The sequence below is a fragment of the Melopsittacus undulatus genome, chromosome 5 (assembly GCF_012275295.1).
Source record: "Melopsittacus undulatus isolate bMelUnd1 chromosome 5, bMelUnd1.mat.Z, whole genome shotgun sequence".
NCBI classification, from domain to species: Eukaryota; Metazoa; Chordata; class Aves; order Psittaciformes; family Psittaculidae; genus Melopsittacus; species Melopsittacus undulatus.
In genome coordinates, this window is record NC_047531.1 from 49,012,469 (window position 1) to 49,029,125 (window position 16,657).

At 50.1% G+C, this 16,657-nt stretch overlaps 1 protein-coding gene across 1 annotated transcript in view; it reads right to left on the reverse strand.

The window, feature by feature from the left end:
• The window catches only part of RFX4 (regulatory factor X4), a 91,966-nt gene extending 83,960 nt beyond the window's left edge, over positions 1-8,006 (reverse strand). The window contains exon 1 of the mRNA XM_005150423.2: positions 7,912-8,006. Coding sequence (XP_005150480.1) covers positions 7,912-7,954 — 43 coding nt within the window. The 5' untranslated portion in view covers positions 7,955-8,006. The remainder of the gene's footprint in view (positions 1-7,911) is intronic.
• Positions 8,007-16,657: the final 8,651 nt, after the last annotated feature.

Sequence of the window (16,657 nt, forward strand, 5' to 3'; positions counted from 1 at the left end):
CAGAATGGCATAATACTGCGGTACCCTGACACGTAGCACTTGTGGAACAGGACTCCACTTCCACATTTGCTTGCACCACATTTTTTCCACTGTCTATCAGGTCACTGACACCTTGAGCCAGGAATTGTTGTTTCCTCATGTTGCTCAAGGTCTGTAGGCAGTAAAGGGACAGGAAGGATTTTACATTCCTCTGAGCATCAGAGATGGCAACAGCCAGAAGCAGGGCACCTACAAGCTGTGTTGCAGAAGCCAAGAGCATTAAACACTCTTTTGCTTAATTAGGACATCCTGCCACATGCTCATGGTTAAACTGCACGTCACAAGAGGTGGGAACCCCGTAAGTCAGGTGGCTGAGGAATTCTCCCCCCACCACCCTCCCCTTAAAGGATAGGATTTGGTCTACTTCCTATGACCATCCCTGAATTTTAATCAACAAATGGCCTGTTTCTTCAAGACTACAATCAAGCATACAGCCTTTTCTGCTTGTTCTTGCACACACAGGTGCTCTTGGTCTTTTGCAGCAGCTTTTACCTTTGTTACAAGATGCTGGGAAGCATCATGGGTTATAGAAAGGATATTCTGTAGGGCCTTTCAAATTAGGTATACATTGCTGACACCATGGGGGACCCAGCTCAGGAACACAGGTGGTTTCTCCCAGCACTGGATGACCACTCCTGAGATTCCACTTAACAATCTGGCCCCCCACCCATACTGCCCTCCCACAGCTACAGCTGTGGCAGTTTTAGCACTTCAGAAATAGTAAAGTAATCAATAGGATTCTAGGGGAAGGGGTGGGGAAAAAAAAGTATGCAAACCCTTCTATTATTGCCCTTTGTGGCGTCTGTATTTATCCCTACTTTTGTTTTTTCACTACTTCTAAACTCCCCTTGCAGCAGCATTTCTGATATTTTATTGCCTTACAAGATTAGCACAAACTAGATCTGAATTTACAGATCTATACAAGACCAGAAACTCGTGCCTCTGTGTTGACTTAGGGGTCTTGTCTGAACACTTGCATTTGCACACCAGAAATCTTTCCACATAATGGGTTCTCCCCAACTTAATGGGTCTGTAATACTTGCCGCAAGTAGCAAAAACAGGGAAAATGACATCAGGAGAGGCTGACAGTGTTATTTTCAGGAGGGAAAATCTACAAAAAGGAAAAGGAAAGGTGAGCAATCAGAAGTAGTTCCAGTGACAGTAGCCTTAAAAAGACAACAGTTTCCAACCCTCCGAACTTGCAGCCCTTACTTCCAGGCAAACCTCATTTTTTTCTAACTACAATCTCAGCAAGCAAACTACAACCCCTACAGAAGAGGGGTTTGTGTTTCTAAGTGCTTGAGTCAATGCCATGGGATTCATCCACAGCTCAAGAAGAAAGTTTGTCAGAGTGATGACGGTAGCATCAGACTACAGCAAGCTTAAAAATCGAGTGAAATCCCAACATGCATCCCCAGCCTGCTGCTCTGCAATTAATGCCTCGTGGTTCCCATGGCTGTAAATTTCAGGGAATCACTCATTCAAAGAATGTTCCATCTATCTAAAATGTATTGCTTCCCATTACTATAATATTTGGATCCCACGCAAAAATGCTCAGGATAAGCTGCTAATTAATTGCAAAGCCATCATTCATAGCTGTGAATCAGCTCCTTGGTTCCTGTAACAAACTCCTTCTCAGAGAAATTAAGTTCACTTACCAATAAAAGAAAACAAAGTGCTTAACTGTAGCTGAAGTGAAGGAAATGAGACAGCACTGAGCCCCGTGTTACAGTCTTGAGGCAATTTAGGCTGCAAATGAGCTTGTTCTTCTTACTGGGTGCAGCGAGAGCCAAGGTTCTATTTAACTCTCTCCAGTTCTCCTGAGTTCAAAGTTATCAGGAAGGGAAGAATGGCCAGAAGTATTTAACCCAACTCTTCTTTATATACAGAGAACAAAACCATAGCTCTTGTAGCAAGCTGGAATGACTTCACCATGGACTCTGAGTACTGTTCCTGACCATGGCTAGTATTTCATACCTCATAAACTGCTCTTGCTGCAAACCTCCTGGGAGAAAATAAATGTAAATGAAGAGAGGCCATAGCTGCTAGTTCTTTATGTAAAATAGCTGCAATTAAGTTATTACACATCCCCAGCTGTTGGGAGGGATCATTATGGGCTAACCCTAGGCACCTGCCTTCTCCAAGGCACACACATGGAATTCAACAGGTGTTTCCCTTGTGGAGCTATCGCAAGATCAGGACCTGTCTCTGACAGTAAATGGTGTCCCAGCATTAAATACAGAAACTCTCCAACATATATAAACAATTCCAAGGATGGGTAAGCAAGGTTTTAGTACAGACATTAAACAAACCTACAGAGGCCTACACTAGCTTAATCATCACCATGTACTCTTCTTTCCTACACTTGTTATCTATAGGATCACTCAGCCATCAAATATCCTTTATTCTATCCATCTTCCTAACTAGAATGTTAGCAATCAAATCCCCTCAGCTGCTGGGGCACTGAGCTCCAGCAGGGATGGATCGCACGGGGTATTCATTTTGAGACACAATGAGACAAATAGAAAACCCAGCCCAGATGTGGGGAAACAGACGAGTGAGTGAACTCAGAAAATTCACAAACCTCAGTGCTGCCGGAATTGTGAGCTAATTATTTGGACTTGGATGTCACATCAAGTATTCCCAAAGGATTGACCCTATATTTGTATTAGTTACAGGACAGCCTGCTGCTGCTCTAAAGGCATTGTCATGAACCATCAAGCCCCAGCTGTATTTAATGCCACCTCTTTAAATGTCTTCATCTGAAGAGGTACTGGTGTTTCTTCATTACCCAGATTTCAGTGATCACACGATTTTATCCTATTGCTACCTAGAGAAATAGTATCACAAGGGATGCACCTCCTTAGGCTGTCCTAACTTGCAAACCACCTGCAAACTAAGCTAGAGAAATGTAAAGGTGTTTACATTTGGAGATGCTGCAGATTTTTCAGCTATGCTACCCTTCTCCATTGCCTGTACACTCACTGCACCAGAGGCTGAAAACCAGCCTTGTTTTCTAGCAGCAAGCAAGCCAGCAGCCCTGATGGAAGCAGGATACTGTACCGGTGACTCTGTGTGGGACAGCTCCAAGAACACCACAAGTATCTTAACACAAAATGGTTTGGGAACTTTGAGATCTTTTTGTCACTAGAACTGAACTGCAGTAAAGGTGCAGCTGCGACCGATAGACCGGCTGAAGCAACAGGTTTCTTTACAGCCTCACTGGCAAAAGTTTCCTCTGAATCCAGAGTCCCTTCTTTAATGAGGGTTTTACCCAAATAAAATCTTGGGGAGTGTAAACCCTAAACAGTCACTTAAACAAATGAAACAGATTCCTACTATTGGCTATTCTTCTGCCAAAGTTTGTTTTAGGTTTTTACTTCCATGCTTTCAAAGACCTTTACTGCAAGTAAATAACAGATTGCAGAGCAGGGAAAAGTACCACAATCCCCCCTCCCTAAGTACTTTAGAATTAATTCATTAGCAGACAAATAAATCATAAAATCATTCTTCCCCCTGGGTCAAACCTAGAAGATAAACTTCTGAGTTCACGGTAATTCTGAGCAATTTACAAACCTCTGAAAATCCCTGTGGGTTTTACAAGGTTATTAAAACCCCTCAGGAACGAAGAGCTGATCCAGTGCTGGGGCTCGCCTTTAGCTCCCAGTTCTGCTGCTGCTGGCGGCAGAGGGAGCTGCCAAGGATCGGGCCCTCCTGCGCAAACACTGTCCGCAGGAACTCCGCAGCCAGCAGGAAAGAGAATATCTTGTTGGGGGTTTTGGTTTGGGATTTTTTGTTCCATTTCTTTCATGTGTGGAATCTTGTAAGATATGAAATAATGTAAGAGAACCAGTCGGGTTGAATTATACGAAGGACCAGTGGCGTTTCTTTTGCATGTCCATATCACATCGAATTCAGGATGTGAAGGACTGTTGGATCATCTAGGCTGCTCAGCAAGTAAGAGCCTTTATAAACACAAATCCTTTATAAACACAAATCCTGGAACAGTAAAGATTTTTTTGATTTGCTGGAACAAAAATAAATCACATTTTTGCTGGACTATGAAAATCACTCCAGGAAAGCAAGGATAAAAACCCAATAGCAAGTTCGTTTTTACCTGTTAGTGAACTGTGTTGCAATAAGCAAAGCAGAGTTTTCAGCAGCAGAACCACCCACCCATTTGGACTGAAAACCTGAGCTCTAGGATCACAGGCTTCAGCATTCTACTTATGTTCTGAAATGTCACAACAGCTTTCTGAAATAGCATTCACGTATTTGTTATCAATATTGGCAATTTCATGAACTGAACCAGGATATGAAAGCCATTAATTCTCTTCAATCAGTGCTTATATGCTAAAGCCTTTTTAAATGGCAAGCTCATAGAAAATGTCACCCACTGCTGCCCTAATGTTCGTGTATTGATAAAAACATAGACTGAAATCTGGCCATTGCCTCGAAGTGCCCAGCTCGGGCACTGGAACACGTTTTTCATGATTCACACCAACTGCTTTAACGGCCTAATCCCAACGTCCTTGACAGTACTGAAAGGCTCTCTGCTGATTTTAATGGGGTTTGGATCAGCTCCTAAGCCTCAGCTCCACATCCAAGGATCTCATCCATCTAGCGCTTTGAAACCAGTGGAGTTTTTGCCTGGCTCCGACAGTGAAACGAACAGGGATGTTTATGGAGTCACGCAGAAAAGTTGCACTCCAAGAAAGCATCTCCGTTCCCTTCGGCTCCTGCTTCCCGGGGTGCTGAGGCAGGGAAAGGGAGTGAGGCAGCTCCCGAGGTACCCATCCTGCAAGCAGCTCCCTCTCTGGCTGCACCCGAGAGCCCGTGGCGGAGTCCTGCGTGGGGAGAATCCGGCCGGGCGGCGAGCGGCACCCAGTGAGGGACACCCCATCGCGGTCCCGGTCCTCCCCCCCCGCCGGCATCGCCTCGCACCCGCAGTGCCAGTGTCACTAGGGGGGGCTGCGGCTGTGGAAACCCGTTATTAATTAATACTCGCCATCTCCCTCCAAGCCTCGCTCCCCGGGTGCCGGTTCCGAGCGCCCGCTCCGCCGATGCCCTCCCTTTCTAGGGTCCCCGTGGGTTTCTACAGGGAAAGGTGTGGGGGGGTGGTCCTGGGGCAGCGGTGCCCAGCACCCGGCAGGCAGCGGGCACGGAGATGTCAGGGCCGGAGGCGGCGGGCGCGCTCCTGCAAGCCCTGAAGGCATACACGGTCCCCCGGAGAGACCCCTTTGTGCCCCACAGAGAAGGGATGGGAGGGAGATCCCCGGGGGGACTGTGGGCTTCTCCTGGCGGCTCTCGGCCCCGGCCCGGTTTAGGGTGAGGGGGTTACGGGCTTTACAAACTACGCCCTGGGGTCGGGCGGGCGCCTTACCGAGCTAACGACGGCATGAAAACGATGAGACGAGAGATGCCGCAAACCGCCCGAGAAGGGCGAGTGCCTCTCCCCGGGCAGGTGCTCCTCTCCCCGGGCTCTGCCGGGCAAGGAAAGAGCCCCGAGAGTCGCCGGGGGCGGCCGCGTCGGGACCGGGACCAGCCGTCGGAGCCGGACTCTGCCTCTGCCGGTGCCTGTTCGCCGCCGGCCGCCTGCCAGCGCTTCCACGCCGCTGGGCGGAAATGGGGGTCCTCGGGCCCTCAGAAGGCCAAAATGGGTTTAGGCTGATGACAGCCCCCGAGGGTCCCTGCCGGGGTGGGGGGACGTGAGCTGGACCCGACGGAAGCGCACGGCAGTGCTGGGGAAGGTGAGAGAACTAAAGCGTCCCCCTGCCCTAAAATTAGAGCCGCGGATGGTTCGTTTTTATTTACCCCGTTGTTTTAGGGAAAAAAAAAATAAAACAAACCTGTTAAGGATAAATTAAAACATGACTTTTTTTTTTTCAATTAAGCCATATTTCTTCATAACGCAAAGCGGATCTTTACATAACAACTGAAACTCGGGAGAAAAGCTAATTGGATTAAGTCTCTGAAAGGGAGGTTAAGGTGTCTGAATAAGACAACTGCAAAGCTCCACTTTTCTTGCCATCTGTTTAGCAAGACTAAAGTGTTTGCTGATTAATATTAACTTACTCAATCACGCTGCCATTTATTATAACCATACTGAATTTAAGGAACGAATAGTACGGGAGCTCAGCCCGAGGATGGACAATTGTGAAGGCAGGAACAGAAAACGCAGAGCTCGTTTGGTTTGGTTGGGTTTGATTTTCTTCTTTCCCTAAAGACCCGTTACTCTCGACAACGAGAAGTTGCCAACAGTGCCCCTAACTCCGTCCCGGCGGTGCCGCTAGACAGAAGGACAACTTGCTTTAACACCCCGGTACCTCTCGCACACGCCGGGACCTGAACACAACGATTCCTTCCCCGCCGAGCGCTTTCTCCTCAGAACGGCCCCCCCGTCCCCCCGGGGCTGTCCCTGCAGTAAAAGTGGCCCAAACCAGGCTGGTGTCGCTGGTGGCGGGCGAAGGGCTAAAGCCCGCCCGGTGCGCCGGGGACGCGGCCGAGCAGGGCCGGCGCAGCCTCCCTTCCCCTCCCCTTCTCTTCCCTTTTTGTGCTTTGCTTTTGTTTTTAATCGATATCTGAATTTTACAAAGAGCCCTTCGGGCCGCGCTGGGGCCGAGGGGTGGGAAAGCCCCCGGTGGGTTCGGGGCGGATGAGAGCAAAGCGGGTCCCACGCCGGAGCCTCCCCGTCCCCACCCGCTCAAGCTGCACTGGAGGAGCCGGGACGGAGCTGCGGGACCCCGGGGGAGCTCAGGGAAGCGGCCGGCCGCGGCCATTGGGGAGCGGAGGGGGAGCCTGATCTCCTCTCCCAGGGCACCGGAGCCGGGCACGGGGATGGAGGAGAGGGGGCAGGTTGGGAACCGTCCCCAGGCTCTGCCCTGCCAGACCGACGGGCAAGGAGAGAAGCAGGATGGAGGCAGGGCGGGAGGAGGGGTGTTTTGCGGTGCTTATAAAATAAATGAAACCCGCGGAGGTTGTTTCGGCTGCCGCCTGCCCTCCTGCGTGCGGGACAGAGCGCGGTGCGAACGGAGCTCCACAGACTGAGGGCAACACGGGCACAGCCGGCGAGAGGGAACCAAAGAGAAGGGGCCGTGCTTTGAGGAGGCCGCCGGCTGACAGCGAGCTGGGCAGACCTAGGCCTGGGCCCTGCCCCGGGAGAGCAGGAGCCCTTCCGTGCCGTGTGCCCCGGGCAGGGCCGGGCCGTGCCAGGCGGCCGTCGGGTGGTTGCGGCCCTCGGGGCCAGGGGCCCCGCCGCTGCGCCAGTCCCCGTCGCCTCCAGCCGGGGCTTCTCGCTGGTGCGACTGCAGCCGCCCTTCTCCCGTCCTGTTATCGGACCGGCCAAGTGCTCTTTTCGGGGTGCAGGGGGAGAAACCCACCCTGCCCTTCCCCAAACTCACTCCCCTCCAAAGCAGTCCGGCCCCGATGCTGCCAGTGGGACAAGGAGGCCTTGGTGCTGGGCAAGCCCTAACCCACCGACAATCGCCCCTAAGGAACCTAATGTTCTCGCCCCTCTGAAAGGCTCCGCTCAAACCTAAGCGAGTGCCTAAAACTAGAAGCGGCGAGGAAATGAGTTTGCGGGCCGGCAACCTATGGAGGAGAAAACTAAAAACACAAGAAAGGGGGAAAACCGCCCTTTGCTCCATCGCATCTGCAAGTGCAGCCTCAGGGCTCCGGCCCGGGGCGGGGGGAGCTCTCCCTCGGCGGCCCCGCTGCCCTGCACCGGCCCGGGCTCGTTCCCCTGCGGGGCCGGTGAGACCGGCAGCCCCCCCGCCACGGTCAAGTTGAAAAGTCCTCCCTAAGGAGGGAGAGGAGCCCGCTGCCTGGTGGGGGGGGGTTCACACGCAGGACACGGGGACGGGCAGGACTTACCTGTGGAGTCCATATCGGGTTCCTCCAGCAACCCGCAATGCATGCTCTTCCCATGGACGGGACGGGAGCCCCAAGGTCCCGGGGTGTGGAGAGCCCCTGTCTCCGAGCTGTGCGGGGAGAGGGAGCAGGGTGGCGGCGAGGGGGGGGGGGGGGGGGGGGAAGGGCAGAGGCAGATAGTTTGGGGGGGGTTGGGGGGTGTAGCGCGGGAGAGAGGACACTCCGTAATCCAGCAGGGCAAAGCCAGACCCGTCAAAATGTTTGCGGATGTTTCATGGGAAAAAGCATCATTTTATAGAAGCCCTGATGGGAGAAATGTCATTGATAGGCCAGCCAGCCTGATGAATGGCTGCTACTCAGATGGGGATGTGGCAAGGCTCAATGTGAAGCCCATTGTGATGCTGTTTTGAATAAGAAAAGCTTTCCTCCAAAAAGGGGGGCCTTAGATCTACGCAATCCCAACACTTCGACTTCCCTCTTCTATTAGAGCATTAGAAACGTTTTTCTTATTTAAAGTTCCAGCGGCCTTTCCACTCCTCCCTTCCCTCCCCCAGCCCCCACCCAAGGTCCTCGCCTCATTACAGCCCCACATCAAAATTGGCTTAGATCTTCAAACGGGCAGGAGGAGGTTTGGGGTTGTGCTCTTTGGGGCTGCCGAGTGTGCGTGCAGCGCGGCCGAGCTCCCCTCCTCCTCCTTCCTCTCCTCCCGGTGGGCTCTGGGTTGGGATCCTTCGCGGGCACATGGCGTTGGAAGCTGCACAGCTTCCCAAATCATCTGAGTTTACTGGGGAGAAAAAAGAAGGAAAAGGGCGATGTGTGTGGGTAGGGGAAGGGGGGTGAGGGCAGGGAGAAGCTGCCAGTGCCTCGGCGAGTGGTGCTGGCACTGCAGACCCGCCGCAGGGGCTCCGGTGCTTCTCTCCGCGGCTCCGGGGAGCCAGGGCACGGCCTGTCCGCCGGCGGAGAGCGGCTGCCCCACGGGAGCTTGCGGTGGGGCTGGAGGAGAGCAGGCGGGTGGGGGCCAGAAGAAACGAAGAACCAAAAGGGTGCGTTTTCAAACTCTCGTTCCCGTTCAACTTTAGCCCAAGGATGCGAAGATCCCTTTTCGGGTTAGCACGTTGCGGGGGGAGAAGGGGGCAGGACGGGGGGCTGGAAAGAAAGTTGCTTATTCTGCATGCGGTTGTATGTGCTGGAAGTGGAAGTAAAAGTGCAAAGCTAGGGCTCTGATAAAAGTGGCTGGTTTAGGGAAGGAAAAGCTGTGATTAGAATATGAATAGAGCTCCAGGAGAGGAAGAGAAAGGGGGATTATAGCTGAATTACTTTGACCATGGACAGAGCCAACGTTTTCCACTCTTCTCCCCCTCTCGCCTCCCTACACCCAGACAGCCCCCCCTTCCCTTTCCCCCTCGGGAGAAAAAAATAGAAGGCAAAAAAAGCAAAACCCCCAACCACAACCACCAACCCCACACCGCAGAACAGGCGGAGAGCCTGCTAAAGAGGACGTCCACCGCCCCGCACCCCGTACGGGCAGGCAGCGGCCGACCCGGCGACGCTCACCCCGCACCGTGGCCCTGCGGGAAGATGAAACACCCACCCCGCTGCCCTCATCGCCCTTCGGGCCGAGGTCCGGGTGAGGACCCCAGGGTGCCTGGAGAGGAGCCGGGCGAGACAGTGCAAAACCGAGTCCGCGGAGGAAAAGCACTTGAGGTGCCCGCTCTGCGGAGGAGCAAGGCCCGGGGAGCCCTACCCTTCCCTTACCCCCACCCCACCAAAACCCAGCTCCAGCCCAAAGCAAGGGCGGTGCTGTTCCCGACCGTCGCGGCTTTCCCCAAGGGGAAGTCCCAGCTCTCCATCCCTTCACCACCCATGTGCAGCCGGGCGGGCCCTGCTCCAGGCCGGGGGCCCGACGGAGCGGGCGGCTACCTCCGCGCATCCCTTTGACAGCGGGGCCCTCAGCTCCCGCGGGAAGGCCCAGCCCAGCGGGCGGGCACTCGCCAAGAATCCCTGGCGATGGGACGTGCACAGCGGAGAGCCGTGACAGGTCGGGCCCGGTTGCTGGGAGCGCTGAGCACCTGCAGCAGCAGCCACCGGGTCTCCATCACTTACACTCTGTGGGAACTGGGTCTTCACCAGCCTGAAGTTTCAGGGAGCCGCTTCCGTGTGGGTGATGTCCGGGGATAAGCAAAACGAAAATACAGTATAGGTGAACGTATGGGTATGTTCTTTCCAGGGGCTGAGAAGGATAGGGTTTAGCATAGCCGGGGTGTCTAGAGGCTGGGCTCTTCTTTGACATGATGCAAGGATGTATGTTCTCCACAGATGGCGACGCATGGATCATCATCAGCACTTCTCTTGGACCACAGGTACTTGTTGCAATCTGCGCTACACCCCCCAAACCCCCCCCAGACTATCTGCTTCTGCCCTTCCCCCCCCCCCCCCTCGCCGCCACCCTGCTTCTTCTCCCCACATAGCTCGGAGACAGGGGCTCTCCACACCCCGGTACTTGTTGCAATCCCTGCCTTTCCAGGTGAGTTCCTGTCCCCACATTCTTGTGGAATACATCAGCGGTGTTGTCTTCCTGTTCACCTAGTTGCCCTGTGGGATGTCAGATCGCCCTGGTGCACTAGGTGCACTACCATAGCTCAGTCATTATTACTTCTTTCGGGTTTGTACAGGTTTTTCAAAAGCATCCCCTGCTCCTGGACATCCCACATAACACTTAATAAAGTATTTGATTTTAGCGGAGCATTTCCTCCTGTGCTGCAGGGTGGAGCATCTCCTCCTGTGCTACAGGTGGGCAGCAGTGGGCAGATGGAAGCACTGCAAGTCACAAGCCTTTTTTTACACGCAGACTGCAGGATTTGATTTGATACAGAGTAAAGGGCAGGTCTCTGCAAGGATGCAAAAAGTATACAATTGGGAACTTTCACTCCAAGTTCTTGCTTACACAGAAGATCTACAAGCCATAAAATAATCAGTATAACCCTACACTGAATCAGATGATACCTTTTTAGTGGAGGAGTCTGTTGTCATTGTGAAAGGAACAACACCTTTATTCAGGAACGTATACAAACTTGTGTGTAGAGAAGAGTAGAGTCATCAAGGGAACAGAAGACACATTCCAGACAAGAAGACACCAGGCATCTAACCTGCTGAGCTACTGGATGCAAAGCTGCCTTTAGGTGACTGAGGATGAGTTTCTTTTGATGGTTTAGCAAAGCAAAGGCAGAGTGCAAGTATGACAGCTCCTATCGACTTATCCTCCAGATAATTTGAGCTCTTCCAAAACCACATTTCTATGACTGGCTTCCACTCCACAGTAGATTGTGCCAACAGGCTGCGACCACACAAACTCTTCTGCCATAAAAAGCTCCTTATGCTGGTACTAGACTCTAAACCTCAGTGTTAGACTCTAACATAACTATTTCGGGGGTAAACACCAAGAAGAGCTTTTCCAACAACAGAAAACTGTTGGCACAAGAACAAAAAAGCACAAACTGTTCCCTATTAATGTAGAACGCCAGGCTGAAGTTCTCTAGAGAAGTTTTCCCATAGACTATCAGAGGCAAGAACCTGCATTAGTTTTAGGAATGAGTGTGAATGGCTTGTGAAAGGTGTTGTGTAAAACTGTTGTCTGCAATCATAGAATCATAGAATAGTTAGGGTTGGAAAGCAATAGCAGGGATCTGAGTTCAGTGACTCAGGGGATGCTTTTTGGACCTGATGTGTCCCTGTGCAGCCTGCAGGATTGCTGGCACCAGCCAAACACACAGTGACACTTCATCATTTTAGCAGTGGCTGCAGCCTGTGAGCAGTTCCATACTTCTGCACTTGGCTGAGCCAGCAGCCTCCTCCTCTCAGAACGAATCCATGCTTCTCTTCACCCTCCTTCCCAGCCCCATTCCACTGCCTCTGCTGTCTACTGGGCAGATCCCATGGAAGAGAAAGAGAAGGCTCTTGTGTCTGCATTGGCTTCCCTTTTTGCTTACTCATCTTTATTATCAGAACAGGAAATGTTAACTTTCTCTTACATTTATTAACACTCCTGAGGAAGCTCTAGGTGAACGACAGGATATGGAGCAAGCTGACAGATAACTTCTGGCATCAACTCTGTGTATGTGCTTGGGGAGCATGATGCTGACAGATGCAGGAACTGGAAGAGGAACATCAAAAGGCTGCTTAGGTAAACACGTGCACAGTTCCTTCAAAAGGCTTTAATTGACACAAGCACTGAGAGAAAGTGGCTCGGGCAGGCACATATGCAGGTATCTGGGAGGAAAAGAAGCACTAGAGCTGAGGCAAACAAATGATGGATTGCACATGCACCGAGCAGGGGGGAACTTCTTTTTAGTTTGAAAGAGAAGCAACATGAATTGCAGCTGGCTTGCTGCGACTGTAGACACGTCTGAAGCAATTCTGTGGAAGATGAACGTGGGGCAGCCTGGAATGATCTCTTGTTAGTGCTTGCGAAAGGAATTCTGCTCAGCTCCAGTTCTCAGGTTCATGGAGAAGTGCAGTGCCAGCGTTGCCCAAAGGGATCAATGAAAGCATCCTGTTCACAATGGTCAGCTTCAGCCTGCAGGGAGGAAGGGAACTGACTCTTCTGGGTGGTATCAGTGTCCACAGGAGACTAGAAGAACCTCTGCTGCCCAGAGCGCTTGGCCTGGGAGACCCTTGCTGACTTGAGTAAGAGAAAAGGGCAAGCAGTCATCGATTTCTGAGCTCACACCAGATTTAGCCGGCTTTTGTTGTGTGTGGCTGGTACTAGTTACCAGTTGTACTGTGTTGGAAGAAGAGCCAGCCCTAAAAGCTATTATAGACAACAGACACAGAAAAGATCCATTCCAGACTGCATCTAAGCTGCTGAACAACTGGATGTGAGGCTGTCATATCCTTTTAGATGACCGACTGATTATGAGTTTCTTTTGATCTGCCTGCAGCACAGAGAATTACCTTCAGTACCTGCATTTGACTCACAGGGTGAGAACTGAATGCAGAGTTTACGTTTCCAATTCACTAGAGTTCAAGGGAAAACCATTTCCATTACTAGAACGTAATTTTAGCAAGACATTAGAACTTCACTGTTCATCACACTGATTTCTTTTCTTAGTTTTTGAGATATTTTTTCTGTTTATAATGTTTTGCTCCTGAGTGGACAATAACTACTGTGCACCGTCTGGAATGGTAAAGCATACACGTAGGTCAAGTAGCTCCCCAAAACTCATCCTAACGAAAGACAAAAGGCTCTGCTGCAGTTACCAGCAGGGAATTGCTTTTGATTTGGAACTAACATGCTGTTTATATACTGACTGGGAGGAGGGGACAAAGACACACACAATAAAGCTATTGGAAAAGATCTGTGGCCACTGGCACCACCTCAGAGGTACCTGCTTCAGGAAACATACAAATAAATGGGTAACTGCAATTAGGAGAAATAGTTTTTGGTTTGGTTTGGTTTTCTTCCCCAGCAGCAAGATGCAAAGAGCAATGGGCTGCTCACAAGCTTGGGATGATTTTTTTGGAAGGTGGAACAAAGTCTCAACTCCATTCACAGGGCAGGCAACAGGAATCTATGCTGTTGACTTTGGGACAGGAATAAAGCCATACAAACTGCTCTTTAAATATGCCAACTTCAAAAATCTCTCTATTGGCTCTGGCCTGGGAGAGTTTTACTGAGGGTTCTGGTGTTCTGGGACATACGTTCATACGTATCAAAGGCAGAGAGGGTGTAGTTACCTTCTGGGTCCATACAGTGAGTTCTTAAATGATTGCTGAGAGGCGAAATGGATTCACTGATTCATGCAGTCTTTGCTACCTGGAAGAAGACAGTGGGGCCGGGGCCATGTACACATGGCAGAAAGAGGTTGACAAAGTATCTAGCCCTTAATCTCATGTCTTTCTACCCCTTTGCAAAGAAACAACTCTCTCACTGAAAATGGTGGGTCAAGGCTGAGGTGGAAGTGTTTAATGAGAACGATGGACCAAAGTCAGAACTTGATTTCAAACATGCTCAGATTCCTAGCAGCAGTTAGGTCTAAAATATGGATGCATTATCTGGGCTTCTGAGCCTTAGACACAGAAACTGGAATCCAGATCTTCACCGTGCCTTGCACACATTAAGCCCCCCAGCACTGGTCCAGATAATAGCAAAGAGTCACCATCTGGCTGGGTTTTACGGTTTGATGAAGTGCTCAGTTTTAAGGCAAGCACGTGTCTGGCACCTGGGGACTGCGGACTCCTGATCCCAGTTCTGGCACGGTCTTCCTGTGGCCCTGGGCAAGTCACGTCTGAGGAGGAGGGAATCCATCAAGTGCCTCGTGGCCCCGCTCCATCCGCAATAGGCTGTAAAACAATCCTGAGCTCCAACTGGAGCTGAGGCGGCTGGAAGAGCCGCTGGGTAGTGCTGAGCCAGCTCTGTGCCACCACCCAGAGAGGCCTGTGCTGAGGAGGGCTGATGTTCACTCCACATACTGCTCTCTGGGTCAGTGGGGAGGGCTACAAGCCCTCAGAGTCATTTCAGGGCTTGTGCTGCCTCACATTAGAGCCATCCTCAAGAGCCTCAATACAGAGAAAGTACAGATGTGTTTTCAGCCCCTCCAGTTTTGATTTTACAGCAGTAGGACACCAGCTATTCTTACTGTCAGGCTTTACAAGTATGTTCTGAGCTGGACTCGCAAATCCATTTTCAGAGGCACAGTGTTATTCATTAGTTTGCTATTTGTTTTCACAAACTGATGAAATATTCTTGTCTTTTTAGGCTTGTAATTATGAAGCACCCCCATTTTGCTATAAACCACAGATATTTTTCTATTTACCATCAGAAAACCTGAGAAAAAACATACAGTGATTTAATTTTCATAATAGGTCTACATTTTTAATTGTTTTTTCTCCTTGTTTAAAGCAACAAGTAGGGAGTCCAATGAAGTAAAATCTCTCCTTGCTGCATGTTGAAGCTTATTTGTAAACAAAACTCCTAATGAGATATGGTCATCACAAACAAACCCAATTGCGCTTAGTGGAAGCCTTTTACTTTCCACATCTTAAAATTATTAGATCTCAGTACCTGTATATTTCATGCCATGGCTCTGAATGCCAAAATTAGCAAGTCTGTTTTCATTTTTCTTTATAGTTTGTTTTTATAGGTTCTACGTTGGGAAACATTTAGCTTGTTTAAGAAAGTAAAAAACTTAAGGGTTATATAAATAACTTGAAGTGAAGGTGTTTGTCCAAACTCTGAACAAGTGACCTGCCTTGCCCACAGTTCCAGAACTGGCTAAGGGATCTATGCTTTGCTGTCCCCCACAGCATCCTATAGCCCGTACCTATATTCTGTGTTTCTAGCACCAGAACAGTAGAGCTGGCCACGTATAGCTTTTGAAGGGGTGGCTTTTAATTAATGTCTTTGCTTTGCAGTGAAATAATAGACTTGATGACTGAATTCTAACCCTATAAATGCTCTGACCTTTTAATAACATTTAAAACTTTATCTGCAAAGTCAATGGCAACTTAAACTGTATGGAGGTAGGTACCTCTTCCAACAGCAGTGCATACGTCTGGTTTATCTTAGAGAGTGGACTGTATTTGGAATTTCAGTTGGGACTAACACTGAATAGCATTTCTAGGGAGCCTCTCCTGGACACTGAACACAAGAGAGAAGTCATGATGGAATGAAAACTTTATGGCAGTTTTTTAGCCACAGATCCTTGTGCTAAAGCCTTAAGGTTTTGTCAAGTGGTGCTCAGAATATTGTATCCCTTTCAGCAATTAGAGTCATGGCAGGGTTGATTTGGCCAAGTCTAGTTGCAGCAGAACAGCCCTTGGCTGACAGAAGACCTCTTTGTGAAGGCATTCACTGTATAAAGCAGGGGGAGGGGAGGTTGGCTAGGAAGATAATTCAAAGGGCTGCAAAGATGAGGCTCACCAGAGGAAAGCAGCTCTGGCGTTCTGAGGATGTATTTTACCTCATCAGTCCACGCGTCATAATATTTTCCTGGCTGCAGCAGGATTCCTTCCTTGAATTGCCACTTTGACCAACCATGTTCCAGGAATCCATGGCTGTTTGTTCCCTTTCTGCTACTGGTTTTGTAATGCTTATTGCACTGCCAAGAGATTATGTGCAGGTGTCTATTACAATGGAATGTGGGTAGCCTCTTAAAGAGAGGCAAGAAGTAGAAATCTGAGTTTCAACTCAAATCTGCACTCAGATAAGCCTCTGCTGTATGCACAGGCTTAGGTTAGGCAGCAGTGATGTGAAAATGGAACCAATGCAGGTACCACTAGATAGTAGGTGACTCTCACTTGCTCTGCCAGACATACCTAGTTTCTATGTTTTTCTGGATCCATCATTGCTAAGGCTGCCCCTTTCTTCCTAAACTTCATCTATTAGAGAGGATTTCCTTCACCCTCACAAAAACTTTAATCCTCACACTTTCATCAGCTTGAGGTAAACTAACTGCAAGGCTCCCCCTCAGGGCTGCACACAGACCTGTTCTCTCAATAGGGTTACTCACGAGCACACTCCTTTGCTCCTTTCTCCATCTCTGCTAAGTCTGCTTCAGTTTCTGCAGGTGTAATTGTACATGCACCTTAGTCTTCAGTGTCCTGCAGCTCTTACCCTCTAACCTAGGAGACCACTTCAGAGAGGACTAGTTAGCAACCTTACCCTCAGTGTAGTTTACTTGATCCAGACCAAACGTTCCCCCATCAGTGGGCTGTAGTCTTTGAGGCTCACTCCCTCTGCTGGTGCACCCGA